The sequence below is a fragment of the Columba livia genome, chromosome 5 (genome assembly GCF_036013475.1).
Source record: "Columba livia isolate bColLiv1 breed racing homer chromosome 5, bColLiv1.pat.W.v2, whole genome shotgun sequence".
Classification (NCBI taxonomy): Eukaryota; Metazoa; Chordata; class Aves; order Columbiformes; family Columbidae; genus Columba; species Columba livia.
Window position 1 is genome coordinate 19,345,010 of NC_088606.1, and position 15,568 is coordinate 19,360,577.

Consider the following 15,568-nt stretch of genomic DNA (forward strand, 5'->3'; position numbering starts at 1 on the left):
ATGTCTTCTGTACGTAGCCATGCTACACAACCGGCCTGTAAATAAAATGACTCTGCCATCGAATTGTATCTGTCATCAGGCTGACAGAAGCCTGGAAAGCCTGTTTGGCTTCTCAGGAGATTTCTCACACAGGCTGCAGTGCATGAAATAATTCTCAGTTGCACTCAAATGGATGACATTTGTTGTTGTTGGGAGACTGAACATGCTGGCCCTCCTCCTCAAAAGCAAGAACACAGTATCTTTCAGACTCAGTCATTAATATCTGCAAGGTATTAAGGAGTGAGTTTCAGCTCTGGAGCATTTCCTTTGTGATGTAATTTACTCAAATTTGTATCTGACTCTCCATTTGAGAGCTGGAAGTGTTATCTATCACAAGATAGCTATTTAGTGGCTTATGGGAAATTAGTGGTTGGTTTCAGTAAAATGAGTAGTGCTTACATCTCCATGAAGAATAATTTTGAATATGTGTGGAAAGTGCTTAGTTTCTTTCCCATAGCTTGGGGCTAAGACACTGAATAGCTTGCTAGAGCTACCTGCTCCTTTCACCCACTCTCTCCCAAAATGAGTAAAATTGTTTTTGAGGAAAGTTGGGCAAAATAAATTCGCAGATTTGTATTTCAAGTATAGTTGATTTGTGGGAGAAGAACAAAATATAAATTTCCTGTTTAAGAAAAATCATAATTTAGTAACAGCAACATCCTGGGAGACATGGTCTAGGTGGAAGATGGGTTTCACTGTGTGAAATGCTACAAGCAGTGTTCATGTGTTATATTATGAAAGGCGGAAGTTCCTTGGCTTGAGTGCAATATAGGCTTCTCTGCATTATTTTTTCGAAAGTTTTTGTAGTTATAATACTCAAATGTCCTCCAACTACAATGAATGTCTCCATGTTCACTGTGTCAGTGCTATCCTGGGACAATGATAGGTATGTGATATAACTATAGAAATCACCAGGGTTTATGAAAGAAAAGTTGTGTGCTTGTTTTGTATAACTATTCTTGTTCCTTGTATTAGAAGTGACCTGATCTTAGCTAGTATGTTTTGAGATACTATTCTTGTCATCCGTGAAAGGACAGGAAATTCAGTGGTGCTGCTTTATTTACAGCTGGAATACTGTGATGATATCACCGTCTCATGGGTAATTTGGACCTTGCCTGCATTTATGTGAATGAAGAACAGAAAATTCAGAAATCAGAAGTAAGAGACAGTTTGATTCCTCTTCTTTTTTTTTTTTTTAATTAGTTTGAAAACCAGATATCCCTGAAACTGGCTACAATGGAACCCTTATTATAATTATTTCTACATTAAAATACTAGGGAGCTCTACTGAATATCAGGAATCCATTATTATTTATATTTATTTGTAAAAGACATGGATTTGTGTAATTGATTTTTATGAAATGTATGTTTTGTTGACATCTATATCTGTGTATTGGATTTCAGTTGTGTTTCAATTAATTATTCAATTACTTGTCAGGATTAAATGTTGCTTAGAGATTGAAATCTGCTTCACATTTTCAGCTTTTATTTTAATACAGTGTTTTTCTTCCTACTCACAAGGCCACTTTAAGCTAATCCTGAACACCGGCTCTGAAAGTGTAGATGTATTTAATGTTTTTCTCCTCTGCGTATTCCTCCAGAGTAAACTATTGATATGCCTAAAATGCTTTGCATTTTCCAGATGTTCTTATGACTCTTCTGCATCAGCCTCTTAATATTTAAACCATGAGTATGAGATACATGAATTAGCTTCTTACAAAGTGTGTATGGAAGAGGACAATAGGATAGGACCCACTGATATCTAAGACCCCTCTCATTTTGGAAACAGAGATGCTATAGGCTGACTTTGCCCTTCTCTGTGAGTATCCCATGGGGCTCTTCTGTGCATCAAGCAATCATACTTGGTTTTGAACTGGGAATGCCAATTCTTGGGCCTTATCTCTCATCATGAACTCGTGTTCTTATGATAAAACCAGGAACAGAACCTAAAAACGGTCCCTAGAATTCTGTTTGTATCTTAAAATTTCTTATGCAGTTCTGTGGAGAAACATCCTGTATCCCTCAGCAGCTAAGTCATTCAGATGCAGGCTACTGCTTCCATCAGTTACCTGTATCTCTCAAGATCTAAGAATATAGAAGAAAGATGTAATCTGCTGGTCAGTTCAATTAACAAAGGCTTGAAAATGAACATTGATATTACCACACGCCTACCTGCAGATTGCCTCAGCTAGAGACATCTGGCTTGCCTTAGAACAAGAGCTGGCATCATGACAGATGACATGCGAAAAGAGTTCATTCTAATGATTCAGATACACTTGATGTTAGGAGAACAGAAAGCAACAGAGTGTGGAGCGAGTTTTGGTTTGTGTGCTTTGAATGAACCTGAACAGGGCGATGGCTCAGGCCGTGTCAAGTGTCTGCTTTTGGGGAAGGCACATAGTTGTGGCAGAAGAGCACAAAGACAAGTTCCCTCTTTACATGCTGTTTTCAGCAAGAATCCTGCCATCTGAAGTTGAGATCACATAATGTTTGCTTGTAGAACCCATTTCTTACTGACTGTGGAAAATTAGGAGAGGTCATGCAAATGAAATTGCATTAAGAGCAGAATTTTGTGCTGAGGCTTGGATTCAGTGTCAGGGAAAATAACTTGTAGTAACAGCTGCAGGTTTCATTCTGTGACCAGCCAAGACAACAATATGCATAAATAGCAATTATTGCTATCATAAATAAGAATAATGCTGCTTCTTGCTGATCATACATGGTTATCATGGTCTAGCTGGAAAGGAATGATCCACCAGTTCATAACAGAATTTAGATGGCAATACAGTTCAGGTCCTAAGCCATTAACCATCACACTAACCGTCTGCCCTTTGCTATTTACACATGGACTGAATACAATCTTTGTGGTCAGATCCACACCTCCCACCGTGTACAGGATGAAAGAGATGTTTTTCAAGTGAGATTTTTACCTTCCTTTTTATCTTCAGTGTTTCATATGAGGTACTATTTCTTGTTTGATGCAGATGCTCTGTATGCTGTGCTGAATATAGATTGGTGTTCACACCAGCAGGAATCAATGCAGCTATAAAAAACCCCAAAACTAGTGGTCTATGAAAAAGGTCGGTATGTTATTTCCATTTAAAGATAGGTTGCAAAAAATTGCAAAGGATCCACTGATGACTGGATGCTCACCTTAAAAAAACTGTGCTTGACTCTTTCCTTTTCTTTTCAAGTTTAGGCCAGCTAGACTAGCACACTTATTTGCAGTGAATCCTAAATATTGAAGTAGGAACGCTAATAATAATACTAAGTTAACAGTCATCTCTGAAAAGCTTGATGTAAATGGGTTTGCTCATACATATATATGAAAACAGTGGAGAGAGAATACAAATCTCCAGGTACTCAGTTTACTGTAATAATTACAAAGTCATTACAGCATGATCATTTGTTACATACCCATTAGTTTCCACAAAAAATGGTGTAGGTGCCCTACAAATCTACTTTCCTCCTTTTAGGAGTGTTAGTCTGTTTTATTATTAATTCATCATTTTTAGAGCCAAAAATGTGGGAAAAATATCTATTTTCCTACTGTGAGGAGTGGCTATTTTGTAGAGGCTTGTGTACAGTAAGTCACACTAAAATGTTATTTCATGTAGCGCCTTTTGCCTCTATTTTCTTTTGCAATTGGAATCAGTTTAAACGAAGTATTTGCTGTCCTTAAAGCAGGATTACTTTACTTCAATTGGCAGATCAACTTAAATGCAGGGTGACTGTAGGGAACCAGCCTGCAGAACTAAATAGCTAAATGAGACAGTGATTTAAGTTGGAAGGGATCTTTGGAGGCTGTCTAATTCAACCTCCCGCTCACACCAGGGTTAACTTAAAAATTGAATGAGGTTGCTCAGGGCCTTGTCCAGCTGAGATTAGAGAATATCTGAGAATGGCGAATCCACAGCCTCTTTGGATACCTGTTCCAGTCCTTAACCAATCTGCTCCAGTGCTTATTTGAATCTGAGAGTATGGAGTCATACAATGAAATGAATTGATTCAAGTTTTGCATTCCACTGCTGGCTTAATAGTTCTATGTTATTTTTAAGTTTCTCAGCATTATGAGAGTTAATACTGTTCCTTTTTTTGATGTTTGAATATTTTATTTCCTTCAGTTCTCTGCATATTTATCACTAGTAAATGATGTCATATTTGATAAACCCACATTATTGTATGTTGATTCTATGCAGTGACTTACAGTTAAGCTCTTTCATGATTCCTTTTGACAGCTAAGCTTCTTGAGAGCTTTTGCAAAGTCAGTACTCTGCATTATATTTGGAAAACCTTGTCAACTATTATGTAAACGGATGTCATCTTGACCTGACAATTTTTAATCTAATAACTAGCATCCACCAGCTGAAATATTAATTTGTACCCCCAAAAATATTAACAACATCCTTTGGGGTTGATCATTCTACACTATTCTAGTTTTAAAGAAAAAATGGAAAACAGGTAGGAAAATTACTGCTGCATGCAAACGAGGTGCTGCTTCACATTGTTTTTGATCTTATCATAAGAAGGAGCTAGAGATAGCTGTCACATAAGTATAATTTAAAACACATTGCATTCTATATTTAGTTTTGTCAACAGTTGGAGCAAGTCGATTTTTAGAGTTCAGAATCAGATTTTCATCACAAGCCTATTGATAGAAAATGCATTGGGGTTTAATCAACCTCTCTTTATGCACCTCATTTAAGCCTGTTTAGGTTGTCATATGTTATATCAAGTGCTAGTGCTTGACTCAAGTTCTTCAAATCACCTAGATGAATGACTTCAGTACACATATAATTGCACATAAAATGCAAACTGAAAGAAACTGTTTAGATCCAAGTGTGCCCGTGGTGACTAGAGCCACGTTGTGTAAACACAAGTGTCATTGCTGAAAGAAACTGAGTGCTCCACTGAGTGGCTTCAAAATGCATTCTGGTGTCAGATTGTTGGCAGTCTGAAACGGTAGGTTTTTTTATTGTTTATAGAGTAAAAAGAATTTTTTTTGAGTGAACTGTTGCTGTGTGCTAACACAGATTTTAGAGCCAATTTTTAAAGTTTGTGACAGACATTTTAAGAAAGAATACAAATGCTAGTGCCTAACTTCTGAGATTAATATTAAACATCATTTTAGTACAGCAACTTCACATCTGGAATTAAATGTAGAAGTTCTTTTGCATTCGTTTGGAAAAAAAAAATGTCCTGTGATGGAAGTTCTGAGGGTGAGATTTTTGACATTGAAATCATGGTAGAACCCCTTCTCTCAGTTTCAAAAGAGAGAGGATTTGAACTTCAGATTACAAAAGACACCCTAAATCAAGATCTTTTGGTAAAAATGTCACAGCTAAGGAATGTAATTTACAGTTTTCAGTAATTGTGTTCCCTCTGCAGTTTCAGATGGTATTGTTTACTAATGAGCTTGCATCACTCTCTGTCCTAAACAGATTTATTTCTGCTTTAGAACGTCCAGAAGAAGTTGTTGCTCTCGATATCATTGATGGATGGCTTTAATTCCAATGATATTTGTATCTTGTCCAGCCCTGTGTTAAACATGAGGACATTTCTAAATTAAATTTCTGTGAATAAACACATTGCAGCCCTAGTTGCTGTCTGCAGTGTCGAAGTTACACATCTTCATTGTCTTTTCAATAGGGTGCCTGTTTCTTCTAGTGCCCAGAATGAATGTTTACCAAATCAATACAATTCCTATATTTATCAAGGTGTAATTTACCTTGCAGAAGAAGGACAAATTAATGTCTGCAGTATTTCATTTCATACACATATAATTATTTTATTTTCATTGCAAAAATTGTACCTAGTTTATCAGTCAATACCAAAAGAAAATATATGGATTTGTAGTTACTAAGGTTATAACATAACTTGTTTTTAAAACAGTTACAGTACGTGATGATGCTTCAAGACAGGACATGATTTTAAAGGACAATTGCATTTTTCTTTTCAGAGCAAGTCAGTTGAAACATTTTGAAATAGTCAGAATTTTTGGAGGGACAGTATAATGTACTTGTGGCTTGTTGCTCTTTAGCTCACCATTTTCCAGCAGCTTGTTATAAAGATACTTTCTTCTATGGCCATGCCCTGTATGTGGTCCCATATTATATTTCCCGGATTCTTCTGTCTTGAGGAGACATGTGAAGAAATCAATAGCTACTTTTCTGTGCCATTTTCTTAACCTTAATTGGTTCCTTTACTTCTTGATGAGGGAGTAAACCTACTGATTATTTTCAAGGCTTCCTATTTCTATTTTTTTTTTTTTTAATCTCTCTATTGTTAATTTAATAATATATCCTAGTGCTTTAAAATTTCTTAATGACTTGCATCTTGTGTGTTCGCTGATATGGTATAAAATCTCTTGTTAAATTTTCCATTTTTCTGAAGGAGAATTAACTCAAATAGTGTTTGATTTTGCAATGCTGTCTTTTTTCTTTGACTTCTTATTTTTATCTAGTAGTAAACAGGCATTTGTGATCCTTAGTGTATGGCAGCAGGTAATTCTCATTACTTTCTCTCTTAAACAGGTTTCTTAGTTTTGAAAAATATTATTTTCAGCCATTGTGTTCCCATAATAGACTGAGACCTTTTTACCCGAAAGGATGTTGAAATGAATGTTGTCACCATTGCTCATCTGTTTCATATTATATAATTACTACTTGAACAAGCTACTCTGTATTACTTAGGACTTAACAGAGAATAATCCCTCATCTTGTGTGCTCTGGAATTAGCTGTTCCAAGAGCGTTTGTTTAAGAAATCACTTATTTAAGCCTTGTTCCATTTAGCAGAACATGGGATACATTTTAAATATATTTACAATATGCTAGGAAGTATAATATGTCTTCTAAGTATGTGTTGTGAAACACTAAAATGGGATTTATTTGATTTTATTTAGGGAAGTGATGTACTTGTGTCACTTGTATACTAACAAAACATAGCTTAGAGTGATGTATTATATCTGACATCGTGGAAAGATATAAAACCCATCGTAGCTAGGTGAGGCAAAACAGCTAAACACCATGTTTCACTTGTAAAATACCTTACTGGGAGCACATAAAATGTCTTGTTTAGCTAAAAGCTCGTTTCTTTCCCACTGTAACCACAGGTCTAACAAAACACACCTTTCCCCTCCCTGCGAATACCGCCCGGCCTCCTAGTGCCGCCTGCCGAGATCAGCACCCTGGACAGCGCCGGCCGCGCCCGTCCCGCCGCGCTGGGCCCCGCGTCCTCGGCCCGGCCCGGCTGCGGGGGAAGGCGAGAAGGGGGTCACGGGCTTTGGGAGAGCTTGGAAGGGACAGACCACGCTCAGGTTATACATCTAGCGAGAAGAAGAACGGAGAGGGACTGGTATCAGAGTTACCTGTGTATCGTACACAAGAATAAAACAGTGACAGGGGGAATGCCCTGGCAGCTCCTGCAGCGGTGACATCCTGGCCAGTGGAGTCCAAGGGAATTTTGTGTGGCAGAGCTGGGTGGGAACGCCAGACACAGTAAGGGCAGAGGAAGGTGTTGTGATACTACACTGCTGGCAAAAATAGATGCTGGGTCTGTAAAGTTTGTAAAGTTTCACTTGCACCCCTTATGCATAGGCATAAGGTTAGCACTCTACGACAACGAAGTTTCCCAGCCCTGGAATTTTCTCTCAGGCATTTCCTCATCTTTGTAGAGATGGTAGCCAATTCCAGAACAACCAAAAGGAAATATTGGCTGTTTGTGTGGTGTGTGACATGCAGCTGTTGCCATCCTCCTTGTACATGGTTTTTCTGACTTTGTTTTGGGGATCACCTGTTCATTACAGGAAATACTATCTACAAGTTAAAAATAGTAACTCGTCTCAGTAGATACTACAGTTTCTTCATGATTGCTGTTTTCTCTTGTCAGTTTTAGTTGGTAACAGTGTTTCTGGAACATGCAGCTGAAAACAGCCTATTCACTTTCACTAACCAAATACTCTCTTGTTCTGACTTCTGAGTTATGAATAAGACCACAAGATTAAAATTTTAGCTCCACTGAAGTTAATACCACACATTAGTGTTGATCATTAGCTTTGATCTCAAAAGGTCCAGATTTTCACTTTAAGTAATAACCCAACTAAAGTGTGTATTCATATAGAGCAGCAGAAAGTAGAGAGGCCATAATTACGTGTTTAAATATGCAATAAATGTGCAGTAAAGAGAAAATTAATATATTCTTAACTTATACCACAAAATACTCCCACTTTTGAATAAACTTTTACAACAGCAGAAATCAAATATGTATCAAATTCTTATGTCTGCTGACAATCAATCCAATTAATATTTAAAAGCTTGAAACAAGTTACTTTAGTCATCATGTCCATTCAGTATTTTTGAACCTACTTTCTCCTAAGCTTTGGTTTATGAAGGCAACAGTCTTGCAGTTGTGATATATTATTTCTAGCCTAAATATATTTTTAACTTTATGAAACTGTACAAAATCTTACTAGCAGTTTGATTAAAAGTATATCAACTTTCAAAACATTCTGTGGAAGGGGAAGCAATGCAGGAATGCTTTTTTTTTTGTTGTTTTCTTTTTCAAAAGGAAGGCAGTATTGATTTATTTTCTGTATTATTTCCTGAGTGAGACTAAACATCATTGTTATAGACTTTTTCTGTAACCGCCTTTCCCATGAAAAGAGCTCGGTTAGCAACACAGAACAGCTGTGCAGAGTTAACGTCAGATTAGAACGAACAACACATTCTGTACTTCTAAGACAAGCTAGTTGGGAATTTTCGAGTCTGTTTACCTGGCCAGTCTCCCATCTTGGGAATTCCTGAGAAACTGTGACTACCCAAGTTACAAAGTGCTCTGGCTATTTAGGAAGCAAAGAGAAGGGAAAAAGACTGCTTATGATTTTTGTGGAAGTAATATTTGCTTTACCTGTTGATGGATATATATGACTTTTCCTCCTGATTAGGGATAAAAGCCCCTTTCTTTCTTAATTTATTTTTTTTTTTTCTTTTTTTAATGGAAGGGAAAGTTTCCTTGGCTGTCTATTTGAGTCAAGTGTCAGGCCGAATGAATATCTCTGCAGATTTGTTATGTGCCTTGTGTTGTTTTCAACAAATGCGTGGGACTGAGAGTTGCGTCTGATCCTAGTGTCAAGAAAATCCTCATTGTCAGAGCTTGATAAAAATATCATCTCTCAGTGTTACAAACTGTGAAAATATGTTGTGATAAAGCTAATTGACTAGAATGCTTAAATGCATGTTTTGACCAAAGAATTATTTTTCTAAAACCATGAAAGGAATAATATAGTATTAAGTTACTCAAGAAAGATTTAAGAGGTAAAACACCCACTAATTAAAACAAAAATAGAGTAGCATGGTAAAATGTCTCCAACATTAAGTAAATAGTTAGAAGTTGATGTTTTCTGGAAGATATGTCCAAATGACTAACAAAACCGTAGAAGGGAAATAAAGAAATTAGAGATTTTAAAATAGATCCTAACAAAATACATACTCTTGAAAAGCCAAATCTGTGCTGAAAGTAATAGGAAAATTATTGATTTTTAATTGTCAAACCAGGCTAGTTATCCAGGAGCTTTTAGTACAAGCATTCGAGTTTATAGTACAAATCTGTTTGCATGATCATGTAATGCACATTTATTTAGCCAGTGAGGTACTCTATAGAGTGGCAAAACTGGGAAGGAACGTGTTCTCCTGATCAAAATTTTGGATGTGGAGGGGGCGAAGGGGGGTGTCCCCCTGCAGTGCTGCTTCATGCAGCACAGAGAAGTTGCTTTCCCCTCTGTGAGCCGGGAAAATGGTGACTTTTCCTTGCAAAACGCTTTGAGATCTAAGGATGAACTTGGAGTTGTGCCGTGGGGAAACGAAGGCAGGGATGGGGAAGTGACTTTTGTGTGCTGTGTGTGGCAGGTGGGGGGTGGTGCAGGGTTAAATATCAGTCATTAAAAATTACAGCTGACATTTTCTTCTAGGATGAAACGGAGCTGGCGTGCCGCTGGGTGCCCGGGGGACCGGGGCGGGGGGGTTGCCACAGACCGCTGTGGGGGCTCGAAGCGCCCCAGCGGCTGCCTAGAGCCGGGCGGCTGTGGCTCGACGGAAAGTCAAGGAACCGGTATGTCCCCCGGAGGGGCAGTAAAAATATAAACCTGAATTTGGGAGAGGGGGAGAATACACAGCCTCGCTCAAAAAGAAAACAAAACCAAAGACCTCCCCACATAACTATAAGTAAAAAGCCCCCCCACCCCGAGCGGGTGCCATGGTGCAGCCGGTCACCTGCCCCCTCCCCGCGCCGCCTCGGCCCGCGCCCGCCGACGCGCGCTCCCGCCTGGCCGCCTGGCGGCGCTGCCCTCGGCGCAGGCGCAGAGCGGGGCGCGCGGGGGGGGCAGGAGCGGCGCCGCGCCCTCGCTCCGCGTCCCGGGCGGTGTCTCAGCGCAGCCATGTCTGGCGGCGCGAGGCGGCGGGGTGGGCTCGGGCGGCGGCGCCCTCTGTGAGGCGGCGGACGAGCGGCGGCGGCGGGCATTCATGTCGGCGGCCAGGGATTAGCGCAGCGGGCACTGAGCCGAGCGGAGGGGGCGGCCGACGCGTCGCCCCCTTCCCGCGGGGTCTCCGGCGGGAGGGAGCCGTACCCGGTTGGCGGGGGCGGGGGGACATGGCTGACCGGAGCGCGCCGAGCTGCCACCTGCGGCTGGAGTGGGTCTACGGTTACCGGGGTCACCAGTGCCGCAACAACCTCTACTACACGGCGGCCAAGGAGATCGTCTACTTCGTGGCGGGGGTCGGCGTGGTTTACAGCCCCCGGGAGCACCGGCAGAAATTCTACCTGGGGCACCAGGACGACATCATCAGGTACCGCTGCCGCGGGCTGCCGGGCCGCGTCCCGCCGCCGGCCGCGTCCCACCGCGGGCCTCGGCCCCTTCAGGCGCCCCGGCCCCACAGCCCGGCTCGTCCCCCGGCCCGCTTCTCCCGCCCCCCTGTAGCGGAACGCGGGCATCCCGCCGCCGCCCGCCCCTGGTGCCGTCCCGGGCCGCGCTGGCCTCCCGCAGCCAGTCCGCGCTGTGGGGATCCGGGGAGCGGATCGAAATAGATCAAGGACTGTCAGCGCTCCCTCGCCCCCTCCGCCCCCCGGCCCGGGCTTCGCCGTGGGTAGAAACAGCCGGGAAATGGCTTTTGGCTGTCGGGTTGAAGGGGCTGTGGCGTGTGCGCCCCGCCACCGGTGCGCCGTGCTGAAACTTGTGCGGGCGCTTGTGCGCCCGGCGACGGCCCCAGGGTCGCTGCGAGGTCGCGGCCGCCGCTGAATGTCAGAGAGCCGGCGGGAGAAGGGGTAATCTCGTGTGTGCCCTCAAGTACTTGGGCTGCGGAGGAGGTTAATCTGCAGCAGGTAGACCTTTGGCTCACGTTTAAGAGGGGACGATTACATGCGGAATTAGTGGCATGCCCGTAACTCATGCAACTTTTAGGGTAATTTTAACAGATTGGCCTTTCTTGCAAAATTGAGGCTTCTCCTGTGGCTCAATAGCTCACTTGGCAGTGAATGTTATCAGGTGCTGAACTTCCTAAAAGAAATAATTAAAAGCCGATGTTGCAGAAGAAACATGCTGGTGTTATTTCTTAAATGTATTTTCACTCTAAGGATGCTTTTATAAGCCTAGTGGTGTGAGATCAATGAGAGAATTTGGGTATGAAGGGCAGATGTGAGCCTGAGTCATCAATCCTTCAGTTTCCAGTAGGTGTCATTGCGGATGGATTTTAAATTCTGATTTCTTTTGCTCTTTCTATTGGGGTAAGAGCTAGCAGTAGCCAATTTTGTAGGGAACTTGCAGCACAAAATCTGTTGTTATGATGCTTAGTGCTCCAATGCATACCTTCTGTATGTGTTACTCACATGAGTAACAGGTATTGCCTGTGTAGAGCAGAATAGATGCTGTGTCTTTCATTTAAGCTTTTAGAGACATTTGAAAACTTGGTCGTGATGGCCACTTTTTTCCTTGTTTAAATCTTCTTGAAGAAATTGAAGTAGATTGCAAGTAACGCTGTGAAAATCCCTTAGAAGGATGCACATCTATAGCATATTTCTTCTTGGTGCTAATAATGTGAAGAAAAAAGTAGGCAGACAGTGTACCATTATAGACCATTGTACTAAGGGTGTTGAATCAGAAGTTTGAATCACTGCTGTTTGCATCATTTAATGCTTTAACATTCTCATTTTAATCCAGGAAAAAAGTGTTTCTTAAGAACTACTAGCCGACTGATAACAGGTACTGCAGGAAACCCAGATCAGCAACTTCCCATCATGCTAAGGAAGTGGTGGCTAATTACTAGTTCTAATCTAAGGTCCAAGGTTGCTGTAGTGTAATATTGCATGTTTAATACCATGTACTCATGAGTGCTTTTGAATGACACTGTTTCATTCAGTAGCACTTCTCACAAAGAAAGAATTACGTAGTTTGTGCTACAGCTGGGAAAGGTGTTTATGTTTTTCTGTGGTAACATTTGTTTGCTCCCTCTCTCTCAGTTTGTTACAGAGTGCTACATTTGGCCAAGATGTGACAGAACTCTTTATTCAGAATAGTGCTAAACCAAAAAAATCCATCAAAATCAGCAAACCAGAGAGAAAGAATATAATGGCCTTATCAGATTTGTATGGGGATGTACTTTGATTTGTATGGTACCATGACCCAGCGTACTGGAGTTTATCCTGCTTTCAATTGTACTGATGTTCAGAGAACATAATTTAAATATGTTAAAGCCCTACAATTTTATGAAGTTAGAATTTTACTTGCTTGTTTGATTAAAAAGATATACAGAAATGTTTCTGTGCTTAAGAAGAATGCTTGACTTAAGAGCAGGATAGCTACTTCTAATAGTAAGATTAAGCTTGCAGTGATCAGTGTTTCACGTTCTGCTTTTTCTAAAAACAACACGGTACCATTTAAATGTCATCATCCTTTAGTTTTCCTGACTAAACTTGGGTACCTAGGCATGTTAGTTCTCAATATTTAACATACTCACAGTAGGAAAATCAAGTATTAAAAAAAATGGATTTTTAAAATACCAGAAAACAGGTGCAAAGTGACATTACATAATACAGTTATCATTGCTATTATTTTTTTTTCTCTGAAGGCAGCAAACTCAACTGTCGTATTGCAAGAAATTTGTATGTTTTGTGTTTTAATAGGCTCAGCAATGCTGAGGCATTTGTGATGCTTTTGTGAAAGCAATGGGAGGATTGAGTGTCTTTTTACAAGTATGGAATCTGATTTGTGAAAGCATGTCTGGTGTCTGAAAATCTTTTAAAGAGTCAAACTTCCATGAGTATGGCTCCATAGCAATGAAGACTAAGCAGTATATACTGCATGCTACATGATGGTATTATTAGTAGTCTTCATTATGAGAACTTGTGTATCATTAGTATGCTTGGATGATGTTCTGATTTTCAGCACGAGTCAGGAAAAGGGGAATTGCAATTTTTAAGTCAGAGATCAGTTCTTTATCTTTAATAACAGAAAATTGCATTATATTAATGGACAGCTAGAAAATATTGTCCTTCCGAATATTTCTTTATAGCACTAGCAGCTAGTTTGTCTTCTGCTGTGAAGTTTTACCTCCTTTTATTAAACAAAACTCTATAAACCTAATGTAAGATATTTTATATGATTAGGTGTTTTAACATAATTTATTTCCAGTATAAATGTCTAATCTCAGTTTCAGTCACAGAGTGTTTGTCTGTGTCATCGTCCCCTCTCTCTAAGTTAACTGTGTACTGAAAATGTGAGAGCTCTCTTTCAGTGTTTTGTCCCTCAGGTCTATTGAACAGTCTTTTGGAATAGAAGAGGGTAATTAGGATCACTTGGGGCATCTTTTGTTAGTCTGTTTTTTTAACTGAATAGTCTCAGTCATTCAGCTCCAATCTGTCTCTAAAAGGACTTTTCCTGCTTTCTGGTGAACTTTTGTTTTTATTTTCTATGTCTTCTGAGAATTACTTACCAGAATTAACCCACTATTCTGGAGGATAGAGAATATAATGTTTTTGATCTTATTTCTCTCACATTTCTTATGCATCTGCCCATTTTTACTGTTCAGGTCTGGAGTGTGTGCAGACACTTGCAAAACATTTCACTTAGATGCGAAAGTGCTTCAGAAATTTACATGTTTTGAGAGTGCTGCTAACTGAGTTTTTTTCCTTGTGTTTTGGGGAGTATATATGGAGATAAATCTCATACATGACATCTCAGGTGACTTGCTTTGGTAGTGCTTTCCATTGCCAGCAGCATATCTTGGAGGTCCTCTGTGTTTGCAGAAGATAAGATCCCCTATCCAGCATGGACTGTGTATATGTAGAAGATACTAATTTTAAATGAACGTATGAATTATTCCTGCAAAGTTGCTGATTTAAAATCTGTGTTCTGTAGGATTTAATACATCACCAAATTAGCTTGTGTGGTGTAAATTGGTTTGCTTTACAGCGAAATGAAGAAATAAACTTAACAGCAGAGTCAATTATACTGCTAAGCAGCATTCTTTTATTGACAGTGCTGGGGAGCTCTGGGGATCATCCTCCATAAGTGCTCCAAAGACTGGATGCTCTTGTGTTGCTTCTATTCACATAATTACTACATATGCATTACAATTTTTGAAAATTTTGACATACAATACATCTATACTAGGAAATAATTGATGATGCTAGTTATAGTTGTTTAGTTTCTTACTTACAATACATCTATTAATTATTAGTTAAGTATAAACTAAGCACTTTGCTTCTAAACGATGTATCACTTAATCTTCTGTCTCCTCTCTCCCTCTTGTCATGCAGAAGGATCTGAAACTTGAAAAATATCCCCTCGTTTTGCAGGTGGTCAGAAAGCATTTACGATGTTGATTGGTTAATGATGGGTACATCTTTTGTAACTTAATCACAGTATACACGGATTTGACAGCTTCTCTTCAACAGTAGAGGAGGAAGAAACAGTGACTTGGTGTCTTCACGTTAGATCTTGCTGCTGTTCTCCTTTCATAATTTTAGCGGTTTAGAGGAGCATGGCTTATTTAATGTAGACTGTCCTTCCCTTGTCTGAGAGACCTTAGGGGGATCATATTTAATTCTGATCTGTATAAAGATTTCAGAAGATGCTCCCTTATAGCATTAACTTGTCATACTGGAAACTGATGCTCATGTTGAGGCTCATTATTTGTCTGGGCTGGCTAAAGTGGGTTTTTGTACCTGCTCTGGTGGAAGGTGGGAATATTGGAAAGCCTGAACTCATCTGCCTTTTTAAATGACTGTCAGCTGGCAAAAGCCTTTAATGTTACTGGGACTGTTCTCTGCTGACATACTCCAAGGAGACTTTTATAATAATTTTTCCCTTTATTAATTTTTTTCCCCCTCCTTTTCTTGATGCTAGCCCTGTGACCATCTTTTATTGTGAGCTTCAGAGTATTGGAATATTATTGAGAATTAACTTTTCACCTGGCATCGATGATGCAGCTGAAAAGCAAAAGCAAAATCTAAGATCAAAACAGTGCATCTTTTTGAGATCCTT

The 15,568-nt window shown here is 40.1% G+C and overlaps 1 protein-coding gene across 8 annotated transcripts in view; it reads left to right on the forward strand.

Moving 5' to 3' along the window:
• Positions 1 to 10,394: 10,394 nt before the first annotated feature.
• EML5 (EMAP like 5) overlaps positions 10,395 to 15,568 on the forward strand; it is a 115,965-nt gene continuing 110,791 nt past the window's right edge. For 4 of the 8 annotated variants that reach the window (XR_010472827.1, XR_010472828.1, XR_010472829.1 and 1 more), the window contains exon 1: positions 10,395 to 10,877. Coding sequence is in view for 5 of the 8 variants with exons in the window: in XM_065063719.1 (XP_064919791.1) it covers positions 10,681 to 10,877 (197 nt within the window). In the remaining 3 variants the exon portion in view is untranslated. The remainder of the gene's footprint in view (positions 10,878 to 15,568) is intronic. The other 4 variants (XM_065063716.1, XM_065063718.1, XM_065063715.1 and 1 more) reach the window with 2 other exon arrangements.